Here is a 14,113-nt window from a genome sequence, read left to right on the forward strand (position 1 = left end):
AATGTAATGGACCAATACTCTGAAAATATACAAACATCTTGGAGTTCTATTGGAAGAAACAGCCATTTTCATAGCACATCTTTTGATTATGACGAATACATGAGAATTTTGGATTTTGTATAAAGAATGTCTCATGGCTTCTTATTTGGCACTTTTATACATGTATTTGTGGAGCTTATTTATTTGTGTCAGGAAATGAAGAGAGATTACATATGGTTAATTTGTTTTTCACTGGCCTCTGGGAGGAAGGGGATTGATTTATATTGTGCTTTTGTCTGACTGTAAGGGTAAACTCTGAAGGTGAAACAGTAAATGCTGGCTCAAATTCCCTATTTTCTGAATTTAGATTGGTACTTCTGTGTGTTGCAAAGAATGCCTGATTATTTCTGGAATCCTTAATCCTAGTTGGTTTAATTAGGCTGATTTGAAGTAGATGGGTAAAAACTCTTTCATATGCTGATCAAATTTCAGCCTAATGTGTTTTCACTAATAAAGAGCTGATGAAAAGTGTTGTCAGCTGTAATGATTTACAGATGTGATTATGTACTTCCTTTCAATTTGGGATGACTGTAAACAACGATTTATAGGTAAACTGAAGTTTAGATTTTTTTTTTTTTATATAGTTCAATTTTACTTTAGTGTACCATATTAATACATACTTTAGTTTGGCTGGGACAGTAAAACGTTTTATGCTTTACTTTTCTTGTCTTCAACATGACTTCTGGCTTGTTTTCAGTGTTTGTCGCAGCCCTTTCTTTCCAAACCAGTCATCTGTTTCTCTATAGTTTAAACAAGAATTCACTATTGTAGGTTGGGAGAAAATTTAGAGTTTCTCAGATTTCTGTCCATCTATATATTTGGTCTTAAATTAATACAAATGTTAGCTATTATCAGCATTTGTCAGTAAACGAGCCAATTTTTAATTGCACTGCCTCTGAATGTATTTTAATAATATAACAGTCAAGAGCCATAATAGGAGGAAGCTATTTCATATTAGATGTTAGAAGCAGTAGAAATAAATCTTACCTTTAAAAAGTTTATATAAAGAGAGATTACAAAAATGACCAGTGGTGTTACAGGATTACCAGAAATGACTACATCTTGGTAAATTATTCTGTGGCACTTCAAAGTATCTTTTAAATTGGATGTTTATTCCACCAGGTGAGAGATCAGGCACAGCGAACCTCCCGAGTTTTTCTTGACATTGAAGCTGGTGCTCCTGTCCTGCTTATCCCTGAAAGCTCCAAGTCTAACAATCTTATTGTGGCTAATCTTGGTAAACTAAAAGTCAAGAACAGGTTTCTCTTTGCAGGCAGCACAGGTACCTTCTCATTAAAAGACAAGGTAAGAACAATTTTGTATATTATCTTTCTGAATTGAAAGAATATCTCCTATTGATGTTGTTAATATTATTTTGCATTACAATCTTAGCTGTTTTGCTGCTAATAAAATTGCCAGAATATTGAATGAGATGTACAAGAAGTCCTTCAATTCCTTTGTGCAGCTGCCAGTCCTCTTCCAATAATTAGTCATTAATGTCAGGATCTGAGTCATAAGTCAAACAAAATTCCTCTTGGGTCAGTAGAGAAAAGTATGGCTAGATCTCCAAGAATAACTAGAACATGCTTGATAAGCCAGGAGTTTGAGAGCAGAAGTGGTGTGATGTATTTTCTCCTTCCTCCCCATCCCCTTTAACAAAGCCAAGCATATGTTCTTAGGTGGGGAGCAAAATTAAGCGAGACTAATACTGAGAAGGGCAGCAATGTAATTTGTGTAAGGGAATGTATGTGGAACCCTCCTATTCCGTCTCTACCTCCAAATAGGTTGTTTGGGATCAGTTTCTTATAGAAAGCAGCATTTGGCAGGAGAAATGGAAAAGGGCTGACAGACTGAGATTACGGCACCAAAATGAACTGTTGGTAGCCGGTGTCATACACTGTTCCCCCTTCTACTGATGTTCAAAAATGTTGTTCCTCTGGTTTGGACAGTGGACTAGTAGCAAACTGAGATCGATCCCTTGCTTTCTGGATGCTTGCTGCCTCTGATCCTTTATCCTCATTTCTTCTCCAAACTGTGGCTGAGATGGCCATTAGGGAATGTGAGATGTGTCTACTACAAGGTGATAATGAAATTCTAATGGTGAATTGACACACTGCAATGTTGCTGCATTAACAGATTAAAATGGGATTTACATTTACATTTGGGGATTAAGGAGAAGCTGTGTGAAGGTCAACCTCTTGAACTTTTTGCATAAGCAGTTGTATTAATAAATGTTGAATAACAGAAGATGTGTATCATTTGGGGCCTTTAATTGAAAATTTTTCCCCCTGCCCCTAATTTGTTTTTGAGGATTTGATTTTGCAGAGCAGTGCATACGAGGATCCCATTTTATGTGAGGTATTAATACATCTTTGCAGAGGTATTAGGTGTTCATTTAAAGAAAAAAGATCATTGTGGAATTCAGCACTTATTCACATAATATAAAAAAAAATTAGTTTATATATTTAAAAAGGTGCATTTTTTTTTTTGTTGCAGTGATTTTGTAGAATTCCATAAGGATTGGCTTTGAGTTTATTTTGCAGTGTTCTTACACTTATTTCTCCTTTAAGTTTTTCACACATGCCTGAAGATGACCATGTTTGGATTTTTTACGTAACTTTGTGGATTCATGGGTGTTGTGTTATGATTTTTGGGTTGCATGTTCTTTCTTTAACTTTTTTTTATTAATTAGGAATATGATGAAAGTTGCATATAAAGAATCCTGTCCAAAATGCCTTAAACTTTACAGCTAGAAAAATTCCTAATTTAAAGCTAAAAGGAAAGTTTTGAGGGAAAATTTAAAGATATGGAAATTACTTAATGGCTTATGAATGGGGGTGGTATTCTGTAACATCTCAAATACAGTACAAAACTGAAAGAGCAAATTCTAGTAATAGCACTGTAGGGTCAGGAAAGTGAGAAATCCAAGACTACTGAAGCAAATGGGGAAAATAGGTGGTGATTAGCTCAGGCAGGTAAAATGTTAAATCTAAGGGGTGTGTTTTTAAAAAAAACAAAACCCCAAACCCACAAAGATAACTTTGAATTGGATTTGGGGTATACAGAAGGTGTGTAACCCCAGTAGTGTTCAGTGAGAAGTATACAAGCATTAAAGGGGGGAAATAGACTCCATAACATTAACATATTTTTAGTTCATTTCCCACTGTTCAGAAAACTCAGACAAATTAAAAAACAAACAACCTTTCATGTAGATTTGAACTAGTAGGTCCCTTGCAACCCTCTGATGTTACATGCTGTCTTTTGAAGATGGAAAACTTTAGTGCATGAAACTTCTATAATCTGAGTGAAGAAAAGGTATAATACTAAACACAAACATAAACAAAGCTCCTTTTGGTTCTGGGGAATTGTAATTGTAAAAATGAGAAATTATTCTGAGGCAAAGAGATTTGGCATTTTAAGGTGTTTACTAGTGGGGAGTTACCTTAAATGGTTGTGCTGCACTTAGGATGCATTTTTATATCATGTCAAAGGTGCCTAGAGCATATAGAAAGGCACCATTTTCTGTTCACAGTATTCCTCAGATGAGGAATATGATTGAGGAGTAGTTACTATGCTGTTAGATTTTTTTTTTTTTTAATCTATAGCAGTCATCATTTTACCCAAGCGAGCAAAGGCCTGAAAACAATTAGCACAAAATTGATCATAAAATGTATGCAGATTGACACTTCCAGCTATATCAGAAATATCCAAAATACAACCCCCTAATAATAATAATTTGTAATGAAATATTTTTCTGAAACTTTAAAAAAAATTATCTGTGTAGATTTTTCACTCCTATTTTTCTAAATGTATTATACTGTAAATCTTGTTGTAGTGAAAAATTAAGAGATTTTTTTACAAGTAGGGGCAAAGAGCTCATGTCTGATCATATGACTTCATTTTGGATCTGTTATAATATTTAAGGTGGGCCACAATTTTGAGTGACTTTTTTTTCCCACCAAATAGATGACTTTGTTTATGGTTAGTGGTTATATTACAGCTTCCACCCTTTATACTTTTTAGAAAATTCTTCATGAATACTCTATGTATTAATCTGTTTTAAAATTAGAAGTCCAGTTTCTATTGTAAATGACTGTATTCCTTTCCTTAGCAGGATTCTGTTCCATTTTCTTCACCACTGGGAACCCCAAAACACAGCATAAAGAAAACAACAAACGCAGATGACTCTAAGGGGGTCATGAGCCTGAAAGAAGGGTTATTCATGAAATCATCTTCTGGAACAAATATTCTGAATCTGAAAAGTGAGTCTGGACTGAGTACATTGACTAAGCAGCAAGGACAACCACCAAAATCACCTGTTGCACAAATCCCTGACAGTCCAGGTACGGGAGAGATAATAGAACATCTACTTAACTTTTCCTCCTTTTAATGTCAATTATTCATTTTAGCCTAGGAGATACCTTATATGGCATGGTTACGTCATGGTTTTAGGGTTGACCTTTCTGTCTGCTACTGTTCATGTGAGGGGTATAGGAATGTCTGTCCTTCCTTTTTGTATAGTTTGTAATTAAATTTCATTTCACTGTAGCATAATACCATTGATAACAGAAGCCTAGGAACAGAAGAGAGAGGCATTTGAGTGCCATGGTGAAAAAAACCTAGATAGATTTTCCCTATCCACTGCTTGCCCACAGAGTTGTACTTCAAAATCTAAGGTTTCATTTAAGATTTTAAAAAATGAGATTTTAATGAAATATGAAAACTCAAAATGTGCCCAGTAAATTAGGTCCTATGTTGTTTGTTTTGATATTCAATTTATTGTATGCTCTCCCATATTTTCAGGCCACAGGTTTTTGTATTGCCAGGAGATAACTGCATTATAGAGGAAGGAGAAAGCTGAAGGTTTGGGCGGCAGAGTAGTTGACATTTGGGATTTTGGTTTCTGGGAATGAGTAATAAGCAGTTTAGATTTGAGGGCATGAGTTAGTTAACGGTGTTCAATCCAACTCCCATTGAAGTCAGTGGAAGTATTTCTATTGTCTTCAGTGGGAATTAGGTTGAGCTTTAAATGATCAGCAGTGATATAATTAACAATGTTGAGATCTGTACATTTTGTTTTTAGGTTTTCAGAATTAACAACTCATTGAGAAGAGTGAGGAAGTTTGCAAGGTGGCTTCCCCCTCTTCTCTCTTCCCCCCCCCCCCCCCCCTTGTCTGGAAACTCAGAAAGATGTTACTACACGATTCGTGTTTTTAAGGTTGTTTGCAGTCACAAGGATTAGAAACCTAACTTTTGCCTAAACATGAAAATTTAATTCTGGTGCACAATTTTGTTGCATGAAGTGGATTCCATGACACATTCTGCACCCACATAATTGAGGAATTCATGGTATAATACCTATGAGTTAATGCTTATGTGCATCAAATGCCACGGTGTTGGAGGCAGCAGCATAAGAACATAAACAGAACAGAATTATTTCCATAATAAAGTCAACTTTCTTTTGCAATAAAATCGGTGGTTTATTACTTCAGAATGTTTGATCTTGCTTGATATATGAATCTTGTATCTTCTTACAGAGGATCATATCTGCCTGTTAGACTGCATTGTGGTTGATCTGCAGAACATGGACATCTTTGCTGCAGAGAGATACTCTAGAGAGTATTCTAAGGCTATGGAGGACACCAGTGCAGATCTGACCTTCCCTTCCTACTTTGTCAGGCAGACTGGAGGAAGTCTCTTAACAGAACCTTTTGGATTGAAGCTGCAAGTAGAGAGAAATTTAGACAAGTGAGTTATAGTTATCTGGATAATTTCATACTCTATACTATGGTTTAATGTATATTGTTAATTCCACAACAAATTTAGATTTCCCCCCTATCTTTACTGATATTTTGAAATATTGCTACCCATGTTACACAGCCCAGCAGTTTATAAGTAAATATGATAAGAAGCACTTCACACTATAGTTTTTGACATGTATTTGAAAATAAGGACAAAAAAATCAAATTTAGATGCCTAGGATTAAATACTTAAATCTATATTGAGGCACCTAAATATGTTCCTTGATTTTTCAGAGGTGCAGAGTACCTGCATTTGGCATTGACTTCAGTTGGAATGATTGAATGCTTAGTATCTCTGAAAAACAGGCCACTTATCACAAAAGGCTCCATACTCCACTTAAGAGCTCTTAGGCTGAGTATGCTATCTTTCACTGAAGTTTCTAGCTTGCCCAATGAACCCTTCTCCCAATCCTCTCCTGTTCTCCCCCCCCCCCCCTTTTCCCATCAGCAGAAACTCCACTTCTCTCTTACTCTTACCCTCTCAACTAACTTTCCTTCCTACTGCAGAAGTGGTTTTAATTACCCTTTCCCTCCACTGGTTCCACTCTGACCTCCTATTTGTTTTTCCTGGCCTGTTCTTCCAATGCACTCTGCTTTCCATCAGCTGGTTCTAAGCCTGAGTGGAAGGAGTTAGAGGGTATTTCAAGAAAGCTCCCAGCAGTGCAGAGGTAGGGCCAATTAGGAATTATTCCAAACAAGAATCCTCACTCAGCCCCAATCATCTGATGGTCAGAAACCCATTCGTACAGGCACAAGGCCCTTAGCAAATCCCACCCCCTAAACCATGGAAGTGGGAGCAATGTGCAAAGTACTAAAGTACTTGAAGCGGGGGTAGTATTAAGCGTTAGCATTTTGGGTTTTTTAATAAGTGTTTTTAAAAAAAGCTTTAGGCATTTTCTTGAACATCTATAATTCTATAATTTTATATTTATCTAGAAAGTAGTCAAGAACTTAGCTAATTTTTAGGCTTAAAGTAAAATTTTCAAAAGCTCTTAAGTGACTTAGGTGCTTCAGTCAGACCCATTGACTTTCAATGAGACTTCAGCACTTAAGTCCTTTAGGTGCTTTTGAAAATTTTACCGTAAAACACTTAAACACAATGAGTCTATGATTTGTCACTTAAATTGGTGATATGTCTTGGATGGAAGAATATCTGCCATCTTCTCATATACCATTGAAACCCATATCTGGATGAGAGATACTGCAGTTCAGTCAGGGAGGTGGAACTGTTTTCTGTTAGATAATTTGTTGTTTGTTTTCCCGGGCAGTAGGCATTGCAATTGACGGTTTTATGACATAGATTCTTCCTCTTTTGTAGGGAGATGAGTCATGCAGTTCCAGACATATCAATTCATGGCAATCTGTCATCAGTCCATTGCTCTCTGGATCTGAATAAATATAAACTGATCCGAGGACTATTGGAGAATAACCTTGGGGAACCTATAGAAGAGTTTATGCGACCTTATGATCTGCAGGATCCAAGAATTCATGTGAGAGAAACTTTGAGTTCTATTAGATTAAAAATGTGCAAAAAAATCCTGTCTAGAGTTTGTTAAAAGACACTGTTTCACTGGTAGGTAAAAGTTTTAGTGGAAGAACAATGGTGGTTGTGAAGCTCTCTGTTTGAATGTGTTTGGGAATTCTCTGTTGTCTCAGGAGCAAATAGAGGAATAAAGGGGAGCATGTGTGTCATTTCTATCATAACCTGCTATTGTCACTGCTTGTTTCAGAAATTGTTTTGAAAAGAGATTATGAACAGTAGTAATTGACCATGGATGGTAGTGGCATTTAAACAGGCTTGCTGATTTAAAAGGAAAAAAAAATAGTGTTCAATATTATAACAAACATGAAAACTGAGTTTTAGTGAAAACTCTAGTGTGGTTTTTCTTAGATGCCTTGTAGCAGAGTCCTGAATGTCCCCTACTCATTAGGCACAGCATCAAATACCATCCTTCCAGAAAGACCGGACAGCACACCATCTGGAATGAATCAGTATTTGTCGTTAGCTGTTGGAAGGAGGAGCTGAATAACAAATTTAATCTTTGTTCCTTGTGGGGATCCCGAGTACTGTCTCCCCAGCACACTGATCCATGAAGGCAAATTTACATTTTTGAAAAATTACCAAGAACATGCAGGGTTCCCCAAAGATTTTAGACAAGGCTGCGTGAATCCTTCCTGGTACTAATATGTGCATCATATAAGTGTTTATTTTTAAAAAGCGTATCCTTAACTAGTTAATTATTTGATTAGTACTTGAGATTAAATTTAAAGCTTCCAGGGAAGGGAATTAATTGGAATTGAAAATGTAGTTGGGTTGTTGTTTCCTTTAGGGCTTTGGTGAAAAGCCTGACATGGAGAGTACTTTATTTAAAATAAATAAATGATTTTGTTTCACAGGCAACAAAATTATGTTCATTATAGAAGGAATTTGAAATTATTCTTTTTTATAAAACCAATAGAACAGGTTAGTTGACATTACCGTGAAACTGAATTACATTTGTTCTAGTTTGTGGTTACAGTTGTTCTAAACTTTAACTTTTCTGAAGTAGTTAATCAAGTTTAGTTGAGAAAACACTGTATATGGCCTCATAAATGTTTGCTTATTTTGCTCCTTAGAAAATTCTTAAATCAAGGATCTGAAATAACCAAGGTGTTTTATGGGGAATCTTGGTGTTTTTCCATTTTCAGACTGTGTTGAGTGGAGAAGTGTATACCTGTATGTCGTTCCTTATTGACATGGTTAATGTGAGTCTGGAACTGGTTGAACCTAAAGGAAAGGATGGACTCAGCTCATTAGCCAGGTATGGCTTTGACTGCTGCTTTTAGTCTGAATTAATGCTTACAAAGTGTAATAATTTTCTTAACATTGTGATATGAAGGAAATAAAGTATGCTGATTTATTATACAAATTGATACTTAAATATTTGTACAGAATGCATAAGCTAGATGGAGTCTGAATTAGATGGTTTGATGGGCAAATATTATATTACTCTAAACCTCTTAATTTCCTCACCTCTCCCAAGTTGTATTTTGGAATAAGAACAGTCACCTAATAGTTGGGCTTTGCGTGAAAAACCCAAGGGTTGAAATTCCAGATGGGTTGACTCAGCCCATTATCCTTCCAAGACAGATGGGATTCCATGCAGTTTGGGAGTTGAAGGACTTTCAGGATAATACTTAAAAACAGAAGTCCCTTCTGCATTTCATAGACACTTGAGATTCTATGGCTCTTCTTTTTTGTAGGAGTTTATGTAGAAAGAGTCTTAACAATTTAATTATTTTTCTTTTCATTTAAATCTGCCAGGTTTGACTTTAAGAAATCCAAGTTGCTTTTTGAGAGTTTCTCAAATCAAACAAAATCTGTTAACTTGGTTTCACATTCTATGATGGCATTTGACACTCGTTATGCTGGGCAGAAGACCACCCTAGGCATGCCCAATGTGTTCAACTGCATCTTTCAGTCATCAAAGAACAGTAGTAATAAAGGAGCAATACAGATTGAGTTGCATTTCAGGTAGGTGAATCCAGGAGCTCTTTTCTTTATATCGTATTGGCGTATGAATGCATAGATACAAAAAAGTATTCAGTGTTGTTATAGTGATGTTAGTCAACAAGAGAGACAAGGTGGGTGAGGTAATATCTTTTATTGGACCAACGTCTGTTGGTGAGAGAGATAAGCTTTTGAGCTTACACCGAGCTCTACTTCAAGTCGGGAAACTTATTCAGAGTGTCACAGCTAAAGACAAGATGGAACAGATTGTTTAATGTTAGTAGTTAACACATTTCAAGGTGAAGTGGCTTTTATAATCTGAGAACATCAGTATTTCTTCTTCATCATAAACTCTTCTATACTCTTACATTTTGTAATTTTTTTAAAAATTACCTGCCTACAAATGAAGTCTATTACATATCTACATACATACATATGATATGTATTTAAATTATGGAATTTTTATTCAAAGGTCAGAGGGGTAGCCGTGTTAGTCTGAATCTGTAAAAAGCAACAGAGGGTCCTGTGGCACCTTTAAGCAACTCTTGCGTCTGATGAAGTGGACATTCACCCACGAAAGCTTATGCTCCAATGCTTCTGTTAGTCTTAAAGGTGCCACAGGACCCTCTGTTGCTTTATTCAAAGGGATTATGCACCTGCAGTTAAAATAACTTTCCAATAGATGTCGCTCTTTCCTTTTTTGGGGAGTTAAATACATCCAGAAATGACGCCTCATCTACATAACGTATTTCAACAATAAATCCCCATGCTCCCTCATGTAAATGGGCATTGGTCTTTCACTTGCTGTCTTGGTTCATATAATACTCTTGAAATGCTTGAAAGCATCAGAAGTTTGAGTGTTGTCCAATTCTAATTATATGTTGTTTGAAATGAAAGTACCTCATGATAATGTAACCATGTAAGAAAAATGCATGTATTTTGCACATGGTAACAATTTGAGTTCTAAATGTAACATCTTTTTATTATTTTTTATTAGTGGGTGTGTGTTGTCTCGTTGGTTAAAGGAAGGGAGAGGGAAGTAAGACTCTTGTGATGTATTCCGAGTCCTGACACAGACTCACTGACTGAACTGAGACAAGTCATTTGACCTCTAACTCTTTCACCCTTCGTAAAATTAGTGTGATACCTCAGAGTGGTCTTGTGCAGCTCAATTAATGTTTCTAAAATGCTTTGAGCTCTTCTTATGAAAGTCACTAGAGAACACAGACGGATACCAGTTTTTGTAGTATATTGCATTAACAGTTCATGATACATAAGCTTTTTGAAGGCCTGTATCTTATAAGACTGTAACAGGTACCTGTGTAAGTATAAATACTTGTTACATAGGTTCAAGGAATATATTGTACTGTAACTGTGTAGAATAAAGTGGATCAGGAACATTTGATGGCTTTGTCTATTTCAGTGGCTCTCAATCTTTCCAGACGATTGTACCCCTTTCAGGAGTCTAATTTGTCTTGCATACCCCCAAGTTTCACTTTATTAAAAAACTACTTGCTTACAAAATCAGACATAAAAATATAAGTGTCCCAGCACACTTTTTTTCTGAAAAATTGCTTACTTTCTCGTATTTACCATGTAATTATAAAATAAATCAATTGGAATATAAATGTACTTACATTTCAGTGTATAGTATACAGAGCATTATAAACAAGTCGTTGTATTAAATTTTAGTTTGTACTGACTTCACTAGTGCTTTTTATGTAGCTTGTTGTAAAATTAGTCAAATATCTAGATGCTTTGATGTACCCCCGGTACACCTCTGCTTCTTCCAGGGGTGCACTGGTTTATTTGAACTAACTTAGAATAGCTACACATGTTTAGCAAGAACAATTATTATGGTTATACTGGAGATTTTCAATGTAGTGCTTTATATAATCATATGAAATTGTTGTGACTGACCCTAGTATTTGTGTAAAAGGGGAGTTAGTTTGAACATTAAAGATTTAGCTTTGTTGAGATCACATCATATGAAATATAGTTCAAATGATTAGTAACTATCTATATACTATCTATTTTATACTTTTTCATTGCTGAGTATCTCCTTGGCACTAGATAAAAGATTTTGCAGGGTTAAGTGATAGTCTTGCCTTAGGAAATATCCCAAAGAACCAGTGAGGGTGAAAGGATTTTACTGTTACAGGCTGGGCATGTATGTCACTTCTCACAAAGGAATTATGGTTCTTTAGGGACTGTACAGTTCAGAATGTGTCCGAAAATAGATTCATGGGTATTTAAATACTTGAAATATTTTCCATTTAACATGACCAGATATAATTGACATTCCAGATAATTAAGTCAAATTTTCTGTCCCTCCAGAAGGGATATTCAAAATGTGGTGCTAAAAAGTTCATTTAGGGTAGCATTTTTTCTGAATGACAAAGAAGCTGCCTGTGCTACAAAATGTGGTCAGTGTGTGAGAGGAGACACATTGTATTTCTAATCTTTTTAAGAGGCATTGAGCCAGGTTTAAATTTCACACACACTACATCAGAAGTGATATTGAACAGATGTCAAAAATAACATTTAAAATTTAAAAGTTGACCTTGTCACATATTATATGTTATGTACAGAATACTTTCATTGTGGTAAAGATGGTTGTATAAGTTAATTTATAATTATATGAAGCCCCCTATTTATACCATTGTTCCTTGTTTTTCCTTTTTATAAAAGTTTTGATGATTTTTGATTTGTTAGGTTTACATGCACACAGCAAGCTCACAAACTCACTGATGTAAAAAACAGACTTTTTAAAAATCTCTAATAGAGTTCCAGAAAACTACATGTAAGCTGATTACATTCACATAAAATCCACTATATTACCTGTTCACCTGATGCATAGATCCTTAATATCAAAATTAATTTCAAGGTGGAAAGTCATATGCTAGAACTAAAGAACAGATTTTACGGCATGTGAAATTGATATGATACAAGCTCTTATTCTTTTTTTTTTTTTAGATCTACTAAGGATTCCTCCTGTTTCACAGTTGTTTTGAACAACCTTCGTGTATTTTTAATATTCGACTGGCTGCTGCTTGTTCATGACTTTCTACATACTCCCAGTGATGTTAAAAAGCAAGATAATCTGACTTCTTCCCGTCAACGCAGTTCTAGCTGTGAAACAACTGTAGTTCCGAAAACAGTGAAGAGTGGAGTAGTTACAAAACGTTCTTCTCTCCAGGTGACTACTGAAAAACAGCTGGAAGTCAAGATTAATGTAACAGGTAAATACATACTGTTTTACGCTTACACAAATGAGAATAGAGACTGTTTGCCTTTAAGAGCTGTCAAGTTTACATTCCTCAGAATAATGCTGGAGCAGAGTAAAGTCATGTGCCTGGTGGATGGATAATTAAGAATCCTCTACTAAAAATTTTAAAAACCGTATAAATGAAGTTTTCAAGTTTCACAATTAAGTATTTTTCATTTATTTTGGTCAGGTACGGAATTTGTGGTAGTTGAAGATATGTCTTGTTTTGATACCAATGCAATTATTCTGAAAGGAACCACTGTCCTCACGTACAAGCCCAAATTGGTGGATCGTCCTTTCTCCGGTAGTTTGTTTGGCATTGAGGTAAGATGAAACTTTTTGGATTTTTATAAGCATTTATTCTAATGTTGGATTAAAGGAGTAAAATGCTCTACTATTAAACCTTCGATTGAAATGCAGTGACAAATAGAATATATTAAAAATTGTCTTTGAAGTGCTTTGTTACTGTACCCTGTTTAATTTCCTTATCAAATGTTCTCAACCTATTGCAGTATAAAGGCCATTTCTGCACTGCTCCTGCCACAGTGTTAGAGTACTTGGCTGGAAACTCACCAAACTGTCAGTCAGGTACATCTTCTCAATGGGCTAACCTTTAAACTTGAATTTGCAAAGGACTGTTGTCTGCAGTGGTATTGGTCAGATATTTTTTTTCAGGTGTTCAGTGATTATGTATGTCTTTGATTTTTATGTTAAGCTTTGTTAATACAAACCTGTGGAAATTTCACTTCTTCTGAACACCTATATATAATATGAAGTAGGAAACTTTTGTATCTTTAATTTGTATATATTTAGTTTGCATACTAGCTTTGGAGAGGTTGGGGGATGTTTCTAACCTTGCAATAGCACTGATTCCAACTGTTTACCATGGAATAAAATATAACCTTTGGATTTGAAGCTAGTTGATCTGAGTTTTGATTCCCCAGATACATGAGGGTTATAGATTTGTGATTCCTCTTTAAAAATATTATATATAAAATTCCTGTATATAAGACCTAGAAATGCTGTCGGATAAAGTATTTGAGATTCCTTTCAGACTTGGGATTTGGAAAGTTTTGCCAATCTAATAGTTTCTTTTGTCATAATAATACTGTGATTGAAACACCTTTACTAAACTGTTGGGTGGATATAAGAGCTTTTCTTATCTAGGTCACCGGTTCAAATCCAGGTCACGTGAGGAGTGAGGGTTAGTTCTGAAGAAGTGAGGTTTTTTATCCACGAAAGCTTATGCCCAAATAAATGTTAGTCTTTAAGGTGCTACCGGACTCCTTGTTGGTTAGTTATCTGATGGCTACTGGTGGCATACTTTAAATTGTTTGGTTTCAATCTACTTTGCAGTAGGTAAATGTCCATGTGAAAAAAATCACCACTACTATCGACACTAATTGGCCACTTTGTTGATATTTTCAACAGAGACCAAGAATTGAATGGGCCATGAATACTGAGCCAATCTCTTGCCTACCCCCCACTTACCCTAAGTGGCTCCTATAGATCTGG

The 14,113-nt window shown here is 35.5% G+C and overlaps 1 protein-coding gene across 17 annotated transcripts in view; it reads left to right on the plus strand.

Moving 5' to 3' along the window:
• Positions 1-14,113, plus strand: part of VPS13D (vacuolar protein sorting 13 homolog D) — a 192,412-nt gene that overhangs the window by 40,039 nt on the left and 138,260 nt on the right. For 12 of the 17 annotated variants that reach the window (XM_065575036.1, XM_065575035.1, XM_065575034.1 and 9 more), the window contains 8 exons: positions 1,162-1,344; positions 4,151-4,382; positions 5,577-5,787; positions 7,159-7,330; positions 8,529-8,641; positions 9,145-9,354; positions 12,307-12,572; positions 12,789-12,922. In XM_065575036.1, the coding sequence (XP_065431108.1) occupies positions 1,162-1,344; positions 4,151-4,382; positions 5,577-5,787; positions 7,159-7,330; positions 8,529-8,641; positions 9,145-9,354; positions 12,307-12,572; positions 12,789-12,922 (1,521 nt within the window). The remainder of the gene's footprint in view (positions 1-1,161; positions 1,345-4,150; positions 4,383-5,576; positions 5,788-7,158; positions 7,331-8,528; positions 8,642-9,144; positions 9,355-12,306; positions 12,573-12,788; positions 12,923-14,113) is intronic. The other 5 variants (XM_065575039.1, XM_065575043.1, XM_065575044.1 and 2 more) reach the window with 1 other exon arrangement.

Source organism: Chrysemys picta, chromosome 21 (genome assembly GCF_011386835.1).
Source record: "Chrysemys picta bellii isolate R12L10 chromosome 21, ASM1138683v2, whole genome shotgun sequence".
NCBI classification, from domain to species: Eukaryota; Metazoa; Chordata; order Testudines; family Emydidae; genus Chrysemys; species Chrysemys picta.